The sequence below is a fragment of the Rhinoderma darwinii genome, chromosome 2, assembly GCF_050947455.1.
Source record: "Rhinoderma darwinii isolate aRhiDar2 chromosome 2, aRhiDar2.hap1, whole genome shotgun sequence".
NCBI classification, from domain to species: Eukaryota; Metazoa; Chordata; class Amphibia; order Anura; family Rhinodermatidae; genus Rhinoderma; species Rhinoderma darwinii.
Genome location: NC_134688.1, coordinates 378272848 through 378287433, shown reverse-complemented (window position 1 = coordinate 378287433; position 14586 = coordinate 378272848). Strand labels below are relative to the sequence as shown.

The following is a 14586-nucleotide window of genomic DNA, read 5'->3' as shown; positions in this document are numbered from 1 at the left end:
CTATTCCTGTACACAGCGCGCATTGAGCGCTGTGTACAAGAGATCAGAGAAGACAGAAGCAGCTAAAGCTGCTTCTATCCACTCCTCAGGGTCCCCGGCAGTCACTGACAGCCGGAGACCCGACATTCAGCTGCCCGATCGCGCGGGCAGCAAGTTAAAACCCGAGCCGTAGAAAGTCTATGGCTCGGGTTTTAAGGACCCTGACCGCTGGCCGTAAAAATACAGCCAGCGGTCGGGAACCAGTTAATGGCAGAGCGGGGAGATACCTCCCTGCTCTGCCGTAGTGTTCAGTGGCGTCCCGCTGTAGCAGCCATAGCGGCTGCTAGCAGAGCCTCCGGCCATGGTGGGGGCCCGTGCCGGCGGGCGACACGGGCCCCCTCATGCCGCGGGCCCCGTGGCAGCCGCTACTGCTGCTACGGCGGTAGTTACGCCACTGGTGCTACATCATTGTGCAGCAATTGGTCAGCAGAAAAAAATACAAAAGGAATATAAAGGAAAAGGTGCAGTGGCTATAAAAATGGACCAAGAGACAATTTATGGACAATTTACTTCTACCACTTACTATGAATCTCAAGTCCCATTGCATCTCCAGAACATATCATTCGTTTTTGTATTTATGCCTATGCAAAATTTTTTTGTCATTTTAGTACATGTAATACACAGTATAATAACTCCATGTAAACTTTAATTCACTACTAGCAACGTGTTCATCACACTTTAAAAACAAATTTATCATATTTTTCTTATGGAATAATATATTCAAGACTGACATTAAAAGGCATCTGTACTCAAAGGCCTAGTTCACACATAGTTTTTTGCAGGCAGAATCTGCCTCAGAATTCCTTCTGGAATTTTGAAACAGACTTTTAACTGCCAGCGTTGTTTCAACGTATTTTGTTCCGCGTTATGGCTGCGTTTTCTGCCCATGAAAGAGCATGCCACTTTTTTTAACCGTAAGTGGCCGAAAGCCGCCTGAGAAGAAAACGCCTACGCCTTCCATTGAAATCAATGGGGGCAATTTGAGCCGTTTTTGGCGCCCATTCCAATGCAGTTTCCACGTCAAAATCAGCGCCAAAAAAACTGTGTGAACTGAGCTTTAGGCTACATTCAGATGAGCGTGTCCAATTTGTGCACGTAAAAAAATGCAGCGTTTTTCCTACATTTCATGTCCGTGTGCCATCAGCGTGTATTGCGTATTGGCATCAGTGTGCTTTGCGTGTGCCGTGCGTTTTTCACGTCCATGCAAGCACTTCTTTTTCTGTTTTTATTTCTCTGCATTTCTTTGTAACTGATGCGTGAAACCCAGACAGCACATGGATGACGTCATAGACTTCAATGGGCGACTGGGTGCAAAAATGCACCAATATAGGACATGCAGTGAGTTTCACACAACAGACTCTCGCTGTTTGAAAACTCCCGCATGTCTTAATAGCCCCATTGAAATGAATGGGTCTGTGTGCTGTGAGTTATTTCAACGCACAGCACACTTTCGAGGAACACGCTCGTCTGTCTGGTGGTCCTGCAGAGAGCGTTCTCTCAATGTGTGTGTGTTCTCACGGGAGGGAACACAGCGCAAGCCGCCCTGACCCTGTTCGTAGCTGATTAGACAGTGTCAGAGCAAAGAGATCACGCCCCCTTGCCATTCAGTTAGATAGAAACGCCCCATTGACAGTTCAGGGGCTTATTTACATGTCGGGCGCCAAATATAACGGCACCGATATGTAAATAACGGAGGAAGATAGAACAATTATTTCATGCGAAACAGGGTTTGTGAAGCTCTGCCTATTACATGCAGCACTCAGCTGCACATGTATGGAAAGGTGAAAAGTTCTCTTTAACATTATTTCGACTCAATTCTTCAATCTCTTTTGTAGCCAGGCACGCAGACAATTGCCAGAGGAGAAGGTTGGAAATTGCGAAAGGCTTTACTGGTTGTACATTTTGCTTTTTTACTGACTGCTGCAAATTGACACAATTGTGTAGATTCAAAGCAAACAACACAGTCTGTGGAGGAAAAGATAAAGATGTATTTCCTGAGCTGCAAAGATTTCTAGCAATTGTCAAAGGTCAGGATCCTGAATGTAGTCTACAGCGTATGCTCACTGACGCATAGAATAAGAGAAATGAAGAAAACATTGTGTTTTTTCATTCAGAAGTACTAATTTGTAAAATAAAAATACAAATTGTAAAAAATGTTTACACCAGCCAAATAAATAAACTAAAGATAAAAAGATAAACATAATATGAATTATGGATTTTGATTTTATGTTAAGTTATACTTTTAACAATTTAATATAATACTTTGAATATATTGATATACAGTGTAGCTTTTTAAGTACAGAACAGAGATAGCACGTAATAACCTACAATGGCTAACTGTGAAAAAATGGAGCTTGTAAGAATGAGAGTCTATTAATGAAGAGTTATCAATTTTACACCATTCAAAAATTTACCCTCGTTCACAAACCCTTTAGCTACTGATAGATGGCCAGATTGCAGCCCTATTCTGCTGATAGCATAGCCAAACAAAGCGTGACAGGATACCCATTAATATGAATAAGCTATCCACAGGAAAATTAAATCTAAGCTTGGAAGAAGGAAGGTGGTCCCACAAAAAGAATCTTAAAAACATGGAGAAAGAAGCATATATTCCTAACTTTTTTAAAGGCTACCCGCATTTATCAGAAATGTATGGCATATCCTGTGGGTATGCCATAAATGTCTAAGATGGGAATAACCCCTTTAATGTCATAATTTAAAGTTTACAGTTTATATTGTCCATTTCACATCTGAAACCAGATTGTAAACATGCCATACACAATAGCGTGCATATGTTTTGCCAAAAAGTTTAAGATGATAAGATGCTATTCCAGTAATATGTCATGCCAGATTTGCATTATCACTAGTCTAAGTACAGTCCTCAGGTCTGCCATCTGGGCAATACAGCTAGTACTCCTGTCAGTGGCCTGGCCATTAAAATCTACTGCCGCCCATATAAAATTACCCCCGGCAGTAGTTAATGTGGAGAATGGAACAGGCCCTATTAAATTTCAGGGCTTGTTCCCGTCTCCAAAGTAACTACCGCTGTGGCCCTGCCTCACTAGGTCCTGAGGCTGGCCAGCGTCAAAAGCTTGTGAAGCAGGTCCCCAGCGTCAGGATTGTGAGACACCAGAAGTAAAGAGGCCCCTGGCTGAAATTGGAGGCTGGAGGACCCAGGAACATTAAGTACATAGGGGGTTTGAAATTTTTTGGAAGGTCTAGTCTGGGGTCTGAATTAATTTGGGGGTCTGATTGGGGGTAAAAGTTAATTTAGGATTCTGGTTGGAAGTCTGAATAGATTTATGGTTTGGGTGGAAGTCTGAACAGGGAATCTGAATTAATTCAGTGATCTGGATTAATTTAGGGTTCTGCGTCTGGGGGTCTGAATAAATTTGGAAGTCTGATCTGGGATCTCAATTAATTTAGGTGACTGGTCTGGGGTCTGAATTAATTTAGGGGTTTGGTTGGTAGTCTGAATTAATTTAGGGGTCTGGTCTGGGGTCTAAATTAATTTAGGAGTCTTGTCGGAGGTCTGAATTTAAGGCTCTGGTCGGGGGTCTGAATTAATTGTGTCGCCTGTTTGTGCAGGTGACGTGGGTGCCGTGTGTAAGACAGAGTTGGAGACTTCATCCAGACGGGTCGCGGCGATGGAAGACCTAAGAGCCTGCAGGAGCCAGAAGCAGCAGATATCACTGCAACTTAATGAGTGACTGTGCTGTGCAAAAGAAGCAGCTTCAGTGTAACTAAACCTTCAACAAACTTCTGACATGTTATAGTGACATGTCAGAAGTTTTGATCGCTGGGGGTCCAAGCACTGAGACCCCCACCGATCGCTAGATTGAAGCAGCTGATGCCCTAGGGTGAGCGCTCAGCTGCTTCAAGTTTGATCAGCTTTCTATTGAGCCCGTACACTGCTACATCGGCTTTCCGAGAAAAGCCAATCAGAGACCAAGTGGCTCAGTTCTCATCTGCCACTTCGTTCTAGCGATCGGTGGGGGTCTCAGTGCTTAGATCCCCACCGATCAAGATGATGCTGACATACACTTCTATTCACAACGCCCAGCTAGTAAAACAAGTAAACACGCCCAGATGTTACAAACACAATACACGCCCAGTTGGAAATAAGAGAAAACACGCCCAGTTGTCCATTAGAAAGGCTCATTTGCATAAATATAAAATTGCTCATAACTTGGCCAAAAATGATAGTTTTTAAAAAAAAAACAAGAAACGTTACTATCTACATTGCAGCGCCGATCACATGCAATAGGAGATAGGGATTTGATAATCTGGTGACAGAGCCTCTTTAAAGAAGATGCTGTAGCTTGAACACATTGCGTGTTATAATATTGTCTTTTGTACTACAATTTTATACATTATTTTAAACTAATCATATATTAGAGGAAATCCGTCGAAGACTTAATGAAGCAATATAGTTCCATTTTGTATAGCAAATTAATCTCATTATGGGACCAAGGATGTCTTTACTAAACAGAAAATGTTACTTAACCCCTTCCTGCCCACACCACATAAACTATCAGGCTAATTGACTGATCCCTGTGCCAGAAGCCTGTTAATTTGCGTGCTGTGTTTGATGGCACTGTGTGAAGCCTCTGATTCGGCATTCGGGCAGTTGCTAGGGAACCCTGTGACATCAGTAATGATGTCACAGGGATTTCCTATGCAGAGGGGGCTTAAAGAGGCTCTGTCACCAGATTTTGCAACCCCTATCTGCTATTGCAGCAGATAGGCGCTGCAATGTAGATTACAGTAACGTTTTTATTTTTAAAAAACGAGCATTTTTGGCCAAGTTATGGCCATTTTTGTATTTATGCAAATGAGGCTTGCAAAAGTACAACTGGGCGTGTTGAAAAGTAAAAGTACAACTGGATGTGTATTATGTGCGTACATCGGGGCGTGTTTACTACTTTTACTAGCTGGGCGTTCTGATGAGAAGTATCATCCACTTCTCTTCAGAATGCCCAGCTTCTGGCAGTGCAGATCTGTGACGTCACTCACAGGTCCTGCATCGTGTCGGCCACATCGGCACCAGAGGCTACAGTTGATTCTGCATCAGCGTTTGCAGGTAAGTAGCTACATCGATTTACCTGCAAACGCCGATGCTGCTGCAGAATCATCTGTAGCCTCTGGTGCCGGCTCGTCTGACACGATGCAGGACCTGTGAGTGACGTCACAGCGTGATCTCTCGAGAACATGCTGTGTCTGCACTGCCAGAAGCTGGGCGTTCTGAAGAGAAGTGGATGATACTTCTCTTCAGAGCGCCAAGCTAGTAAAAGTATTAAAAACGCCCCGATGTACGCACATAATACACGCCCACTTGGACTTTTACTTTTAAACACACCCACTTGGACTTTTGCAAGCCTCATTTGCATAACTACAAAAATGGTCATAACTTGGCCAAAAATGCTCGTTTTTTAAAAATAAAAACGTTACTGTAATCTACATTGCAGCGCCTATCTGCTGCAATAGCAGATAGGGGTTGCAAAATCTGGTGACAGAGCCTCTTTAAAGACAAGCAGAGAAGAAGTGATTTGTGTCTTCCCTGCATGTATGGCTATTTAGATCTCTGGTAACAGTGATCTAATGGGCTATTACCATTTTATCACTATTGAGTGGTATATTGGAGAAGCAGAATAATGTGTTCCCTGCTAACCTGTGTCTCTTTAGTAAAAAAGTAATAATTCATACAAAATACAGTATAATGTAAAAAAAAGAATAATTTAAAAAAAAAAGTTAAAAAATGCCTCTTTTTCAAAGAAGGGCACACTTCTCTGAACCAACACACACCAATTTTAGTCATTCTGCATGACACAAACACGTTTTTCATGGGTATCAGGTGCTCAGGCAATAGAGGGGTTTTCCCACGAGAGACATTTATGACATATCCACAGGATATGTCGTAAATGTCAGATAGATGCGGATCCCTCTTCTGGGACCTGCACCTATATTCAGAACGGACCCGTAAACCCCGTTCAGCCACTCTGTGTTGCGGCTGAATAAGGTGAATTCCGACCATGAAAAATGGTATTATGGTTGTGAGTTAGGAAAACAGCGTTACTCACTAAGCTACGCTGTTTCCGTAAGTCCCATAGAACTGAATGGTAGTTACGGAAACAGCGTAGCTCGCATGCTACGCTGCTTCTGTAACTGCAATTCACTACTATGAGAGTTACGGAAACAGCGTAGCTCAGCGAGCTACTCTGTTTTCGTAACTCACGACCATATAACCAGAAAGTGGCCGGGAGGCAGCGAGTTCAGACAAAGCGAGAACAGGCTTTAGGGGGCCCCGTTCTAGAGATAGGTTCAGGTTTCAGAGGTGGAACCCGCATCTATCTGACATTTATGACATGTCTTGTGGATATGTCATAAATGTCTCTCATGGGAAAAACCCTTTAATGCATTCCTGTCAGGCCACCCGTTTTAGTCTGTTCTACACCGGTTCTATCTACTTTTGTGACTTTCTAAATTATGCCTGTGCTTGTATGATTGAAACCATGAACAGAGGCTGCGTCTACAGCTCAGGATACATTTAAAGCTAAAATTGGGTTTTTGTTCTTGACGCAGTAACTACGTCATACATTATACAATGTATACATATTTGACATCGTTATGTTTGGAAGAATTAGAGGATGAATTTTTGGGGTGAATATTATTCATTGAATAAACTACCTTAAAACATAGCATTAAAAAAGGAGGAAAAACTGTATTTCTGAGAATTTTTTGCCTAAAAAAGACCTACAATGTTAATTGATATCAGCTCCAATTTTAAATTATCAGATAGTCCCATGTGTTCTGCAAAAAAGAAACAAAAACTATTGTGGTGGACTAAGAAACAAAACAAAAAATTCACCTTTAGAATGCAGCATACCTCAAGGTGAAATTTGGCTCCGGGCATGATAGCTCCATACACGAAAGGGTTAATAAATGTGATGATAATAATAATAATAATAATAATAATAATAATAATAATGCATTAAGAATAATGTACAGTATATTGTAAACCTTTCTCAATGTGAACACATAAGGGTTAATTACGGACTCTTACAATAAGCCGTATACACACGTGCACTGTCAGAAATATTCCTAAACTTGGCTTTGGTGTTAAAGAAAGGATTGTAAATCCCTGATCTGCAGCACACTGATCTCCTTATAGGAGTTTCCTAATAGCTTCTCTCATTATTTTAATACTATTTATAACTGACCGGGAAATTCATTCACAATGGTTTTTACACTTATGGCAACATAAACCAAGATCAATCTTTTGTTCCTTTTCTTACACAAGATCTTGTTCCACCATTTTTAAAGAAAAAGGTAGAAAACGTTGTACAAGCAATAGCAGTAGTTACTGCTTGTACTTAGATTACAGCGGGGCCAGTCACATGAAGGGTCGTGTCGTCTAGAAGTTAGACTGTGCAACTAGTCTTCCGGTTCCCTGCCAGCGCACTATAAAAATCTATTAAAATCTCATAATCAGCGCGACAGGGAGCCAGAATGTATATTAGAGAGTCTACTCATCTACTGCAGGGAATACACTGCTAATACTTTTCACTCCCCGCATAACCCTTTTAACTCCCAACAGCCCCAGCATCGCTATTGCCTGGACTGAATTATTATTTTTTTTTAAACTGTTTTTATTAAAGAAATATCATAAAAACGAATAAAAAAATATACATATTTGGTATCCTTATAATCATAATGACACATACTATAAAGCTAATGTGTTATTATTGGTGAATGGTGGGCAACATAAAAATAATAAATACAATGGCCGAAATGCATTTTGTTTAAGAAAAAATATATACATTAAAGGTCAATTATTTTGTATCCCAAAATGATCCCTAAAATATCTACAACTATGACTGTCAGAATGCAGAAAGGCAAACACAAAAAAATGATGTGGTCCTGAAAGCCAAAAAAGGCTTAGGACCATAATGTATAAAAGGGTAACTAAACGTTCAACAAACTTCTGACATGTCATAGTGACATGTCAAAAGTTTTGATTGGTGGGGGTCTGAGCACTGAGACTCCCACCAATTGCTAAAACGAAGCAGCAGAAGCGCTCGTGTGAGCGCTGAGCCGATTTGTTTCTGTTTTGCTTTTTCCAGAAAGCCATTGTAGCGGGCTCATAGACTTTCTATTGAGCCCGTACACCGCTACATTGATTTCCGGAAAAAGCCGAACAGAAACGAAGCGGCTCAGCTCTCACCTAAGGGCTTCTGTCGCTTCGTTTTAGCGATCGGTGGGGGTTTCAGCACTTGGACCCCCACCAATCAAAACATCTGACGTCACTATTACATGTCAGAAGTTTGTTGAACGTTTAGTTAACCTTTAACACGCCGATTTCTGTTGCTTATATAGCAACAACATATTCCACAGTGCTGTACAGTGCTGTACAGAAATTGTTATCACCCACATCAGTCCCTGTACCCAATGGGGCTCACAATCTAATTTCACTATCTCAGACATAGTAGTGTCAATTTCATAGGAAGGCAATTAACCTTAACAGTATGTCTTACAGTGTGGGAGGAACCCCACATAAACACAGAAGAAAATATAAATTCTATGCAGATATTGGCCTTGGTCAGATTACTACCCAGGACCCAAGTGCTGCAACAGTAACCACTAAGTCACAGTGCACTTCTTATTTTAGATATAGTCTGGCTGGGAAAAAAAACCATATCTGAACTGCACTGTGAGAACAAGGCCTAAAAAATAAACGGTAAGGTAATATCTAGATTCTATGGCTATATCCACACAACAATGAAAAAAATGGCCATTAAAAACTGATCAACTGTCAGTTTTTCATGGGCGTTTTGCGTCAGTGTGTTTCCAAATCTTCATCCATTTCAAGTCCGTCTGACTGTTTTTAATGGCTGTTTGTCATACGTCTGCCATCTATTTTTCATGGCTGTTTCAAAAACAGATGGATTTCATATGTCACGTTTTTTTTGTCCGAACCCCCTGAAAAGACCACAGTGCCCATGTAGATAGTGCTGCAATTCCCCTGAAGATAGGGCCACAGTGTCCATGTAGATAGTGTCAGTGCCCACATAACGCCACAGTGCCCACATATAACGTGCCATATAAAGTGCCATAGTGCCCACATTTAAAGTGCCAGTGCCCACATAGATAGTGCCCATGTAGATAGTGCCACACACAGTGCTCATGTAGATAGCACGACAGTGTTCCCTATAGATAGTGTCCATATAGTGTCATAGTGCCCAGATAGTGTCACATCTCCCTTGAAGAAAAAATCATGCCACTCCCTATAGATAACGCCACCCCTCCCTGTATATAGCGCCACCACCCCGTATATAGCGGCACAAACACCACACCCTGTAGATAGCCGCATACACCACACCCTGTAGATAGCGCTAAACCCCCCCCCCCAGTATGTAGAACCATTGGGGGCTCCCTCTAGGAATGAAAACCCCGGCCAGAGTGTCGGCAACAGTCTGGCTGGGGATTCTGCTCCTGGAGATGACCCAGATGTAACTGTCAAGACAGTTGGCCGTTAAAAATGGATCCATTGACTTCTATGGGGGCCGTCGTGAAAATGGCCACAAATATAAAAAATAAATATTTTTTGAGGGCCAGTATGAAAACAGCTATGTGAATACACCCATAGGACTCCATTGTTAACATCACATGGCCATTTTTCACAGTCGTGTGACTGTAGCCTAAATCAGCATGCTGTACAAATCAACTTAAACATAATGGTGGTTGAAGTATTTATTTCAGAGAAAAAGTGAAGCTCACCCTTTCTAACCTATAATAAAACGAAAGTTAGGCCCCATGCACATGAACGTGCTTTTGCAGCCGCAATTCCCCCGAAAATCCACGGGAGAATTGCGGTCCCATTCATTCCTATGGGGCCATGCACACGACCATGGTTTCCACGGTCCATGCATGGCCCAGGAGCCCGGACCGCAGAAAGAACGGACATGTCTTATTACCGCCGTGTTCTGTGGTCCATGCTCATAGGAAATAATGGACGTGGCCATGTGCACGGCCCGCAAATTTGCAGGTGGCTTGCGGGTGACACTCCGCCCCCGGCCGACCCGAAAATCACGGCCATGCAATTAAAGATTTTTTTTTAATTCAGATTAAGATTTAACTTCTATAGATGTATTAAAACGGAACATAAAGCTGAGCCAACAAGATTATAGTCATCTATTTTTACTGTCCATATAAATATATATGAGGGAGAAGTGAAGGATTGGTCACCTAAATGATTTTCACCAATCTATTGCCAATAGATATTTGCATGATCCCCTTTAAAATGATATTATAATTACTCTCACAATTAGCAATATTGAATTTTTAAGTGTTCAGAATGAAAGCTGGTGTCCTCTTCCAAAGAGATAACTCAGGCCTGTTGTATATTGGAGGACAGGTGGACGAGGATGGTAGAAGATGTTAGTAATATATCTCATCGTGTATATAGCTTTAGAGACAGTGGAAAAATCATTACTATAATGACCAGTTTCCAGTAACTAAAGGGCTTAAATTATTATTTAATATGGAAGCTCCTATCACTAAGGATCTCTTTCCTTCGGTCTCATTGTTTGCTCATTTGTTTTGTTATTTGTCATTTTACTTCTTTGTTACATTTACGAGTGCAAAGCGCTGTGGAATAGGTTGGTGCTATGTACGGAAATATTATTATATTATTATTATTACTACTACTATCACCTACCAGAAGTATAACAAATATTATAAACTAGACCAAGTAGGCTTACACATGACTAAAGGCCTCCTCTTTCACATTACATTATAGACATGTGAATGAATTAATTTAAACTTTCTCCCGCAGCACACACACCCTGGATATCAAACATAAGATAGGCTTCCACAAGGGGTTTAAGGACTGAGGCCTCCTTCACAAACAGAATTTTTCTGGCGTTTTAAACTGCATCAAAAAACGCTTCTAAAAACGCTAGAAAATGCTTTTTTATGGCGTTTTAGCAGCATTTTTGGTGGCATATTTCCGTGGTATCAGTTTGTACATGCCTTTTTTTCTGGCGGTTTTGAAGTCCTATAGTGAAGCCTATAGGAAAAAATATCTGAGAAAAACGCCATATCCAAAGCATGCTGCGTTTGAAAACTAGCGCCACTGACCACAACATTTTCTTCAAAAATGCGACAAACAAAAACGCAGTTGTGTGTACTGCATTTGATGTTTTACTATAGACTTTAATGTAACACTTAAAACTGCATGAAAAAACGCGGCAAAAAACAACGTTAAAAATGCCACGAAAAACGCAGCAAATCGCTGTATGTGAAACCAGCCTAAAAGGCAGCAGTGCATTCTCTGGCACAGATTCTAGAGGGCGTCTCCGCCCCGTTACATTCATACATCTTTAATGATACCTACAACTTGTTGCAACATACTGTATATTTTCTACCTCTACCTTTATTCTTTCAGTTATTTAGCAACTATTCTGGTCTCTTATGTAAACTAATAAAATATTAAAATCTTCATACGATCTCATTTGTTTCAATGACCAGACCCAACACCGTTGCTTTAATATATTTTGATCTGCCGCTACCAATTGCACCTATACAGAGTTACAAAATGATCTTGTTAAACTGTTCTATTACGTTTCTAGACATCTGTGATGATCATGGTAGTACCCAAATCCCACGTAATGAATAGTGGCACCTGCTTTAAAATCCTATGTATTGCAAATGAACAATAATCTCACTACACTGATGTTCTTTGTCAGGTTGAGCCCTGCAGCCTAGACGGATTACAGATAGTTTCTACAGGATCACAGTGGATTAAGCAATGTGTAAAGAAAAGAAAAGCTCTGTATTTGAATTGACAACAGTGGAATATTTATAATGTATCTTAATATTATAGACTTGCATTTCTAAAGAAGCAGCAAAGCAAATATTGATAAAGTTGGTGTAACAAGTGACACAATATATTTAATCATAATATTAGAATAATACAATATGAAATGTGTTTATTACGCACCTGAAATGCCAGCTCCTATGACAACCACGTCGTATTTGTTGCTCATGGTGCGAATTGTTTTATTCTACTGGATCTGCTTCTTCTATCCCTGTGCGGCTAAACTGATGCTAGAGCTGAGTGAAGCTGGCAAGGATCTCCCCTTATCAGCTGTCAGCAGGTCTGTCTTCCAGTAGGTGCTTTTATTCTTACCAGTGTGTCTCCTGTTGACTCCTCCCACAATGATGGGGGAAACGGAGATGATCCTCTTAGTAAAAAAAAACCTGGAAGCTCAAAGCTCTTGTGCGCAGCAATCATCCTGCTTTATGTACAATCTATTTGGCTAATCAAATCCTTAGCCACAAACTCCCTCAAGTGGTGAAACTGAAATATATCACACAACATAAAATGACAGCAATAAAGCAAGGTAATAAAAATCAGTGTGAGCATGTTACCTGACAACCACACAATACTATGGCAACCGCCATGAATGGATCTTACGATAGGAAGATGAATAGATTAAGGCATTGCATTTAGAATGTAGAACAGGAACATGTTCAACCACTTTGTATTCACCGAAAAATGGCCACTAATTCCTCCCAAAGGAGGTGGACACTAAGCATGTATTTTATTCAATGCATATCGGCAGCACTAGATCAAAAAACATATAGATTTAAATAGTTGGGTGCACACCTTAGGGACACGGTCCAATGGCCCCTCAATTAACAAAATATGGAAAATCAGACAGCACTCCAAAAATAAAAGAGATCCTTTTATTCCCACATGCGACGTTTCAGCTCAGTGTGAGCTTTTCTCAAGAATTATTATAGTTGTTTCTACTCTAGCAGCTAGCGTAAGAGCCAGGGGCGTAGCTAATGGCTCATGTGCAAACGTCCTTCTTGGGCCCCCTAACTTCTTCTCATGGCTGATGGCTGCATCACTGGGTCTCCTAAGGCCTCATGCACACGAACGTAGTGTTTTTCTGGTCCGCAAATTCCAGGACCGTGTTCCGTGAAATGTCCTCCGCAGTTCATCCGTATGTAGTCCGCAGTTCATCCGTATGTAATCCGCAAAATGCGGATAAAAAAAAAAAGCCTAGGTAAAACAGGATGACGACAGATATCATTCCCGGTCGTCGCCTAGCAACACTTCCGCAAATCCGCAAACTGCGGTTGACACACGGAGGTGTACTCGCATTTTCCACGGGCTCATTGACTTCTATGGGCATGTCCGCATTGAATTTGCGGGCCGTAATAAGACATGTCCTGAGTTTGTGCGGCATGGATTTGCGGACATGCGGGGACCCGTGAAAACACGGATAGTGTGTATGGGCCCATAGAAATGAATGGGTCCGCAATTCTCCCGTGGATTTTCGGGGGAATTGCGGAGGCAAAAACACGTTCGTGTGCATGGGGCCTAAGTGATCCAATGATGCAGCACTAGCAGCCAGGGGCGTCACTAAGGTCTTAAAACATCAGGGGCCATAGCCTCAATACATATATCCCCCCCACCCAAAAAAATGTGTGTGTGCGTGTACATATATATATATATATATATATATATATATATATATACATATATACATATCTCTCTCTCTCTCTCTCTCTATATATATATATATATATGTGTGTGTGTGTGTATATATATATATATATATATATATATGTATATATATAGTATTCAAAAGAAGATCTTGCAGCACTCCAATAGGTGATAAAAAATTGTAGTTTATTCAGGCAACATCAGACAGTGAATAAGCTACAATTTTTTGATCACCTATTGGAGTGCCGCAAGATCTTCTTTTGAATACCTTATATAGTCCAAGGATCAGGACTACTTGCTGGGCACCCTGACATTTATTATCCTGTTGTGAGTGCTGCTGCCATGCTTTTTTTTTTACCCATATTCAGTATATATATATATATATATATATATATATATATATATATGTATATATATATATATATATGTGTAAAGGATCTGCCAGGCACAGCTTCTGTGTCAACGCCCATGGGTAATCAGTCTGCACCTGCTTCTATGTCTGTGAGACTGACTCCATCTTCCACCACTCAGGATGGCAGGCTTAGGAGTGGGAGAGCCTATCACAGCCTGGCCAGACGGAGCTAGCTCCCACCCTCTGTCTATTTATACCTGCCTTTCCTGTTCCTCCTTGCTTGTGATTCTGCTCTGTTGGTTTCCTGGCCCTGCTGCAGCTTCTTGAACTATTTGTCCCCGCTTCATATTGACCCTGGCTTACTGACTACTCTCCTGCTCTGCGTTTGGTACCTCGTACACTCTTGGTTTGACTCAGCTTGCTCACTACTCTCCTGCTCTGCGTTTGGTACCTCGTACACTCCAGATTTGACTCGGCTCGTTCACCACTCTTGTTGCTCGTGGTGTTGCCGTGGGCAACTGCCCCATTTCCCTTAGCTTCTGTGTACCCTTGTCTGTTTGTCTGTCGTGCACTTATTGAGCGTAGGGACCGTCGCCCAGTTGTACCCCGTCGCCTAGGGCGGGTCGTTGCAAGTAGGCAGGGACTGAGTGGCGGGTAGATTAGGGCTCACTTGTCT

General features: G+C 41.5%; 1 protein-coding gene across 1 annotated transcript in view; it reads right to left on the bottom strand.

The window, feature by feature from the left end:
- LOC142741376 (amine oxidase [flavin-containing]-like) overlaps nucleotides 1-12330 on the bottom strand; it is a 78432-nt gene extending 66102 nt beyond the window's left edge. Inside the window, exon 1 of the mRNA XM_075850758.1 lies at nucleotides 12041-12330. Coding sequence (XP_075706873.1) covers nucleotides 12041-12086 — 46 coding nt within the window. The 5' untranslated portion in view covers nucleotides 12087-12330. The remainder of the gene's footprint in view (nucleotides 1-12040) is intronic.
- Between the last annotated feature and the right edge of the window lie 2256 nt (nucleotides 12331-14586).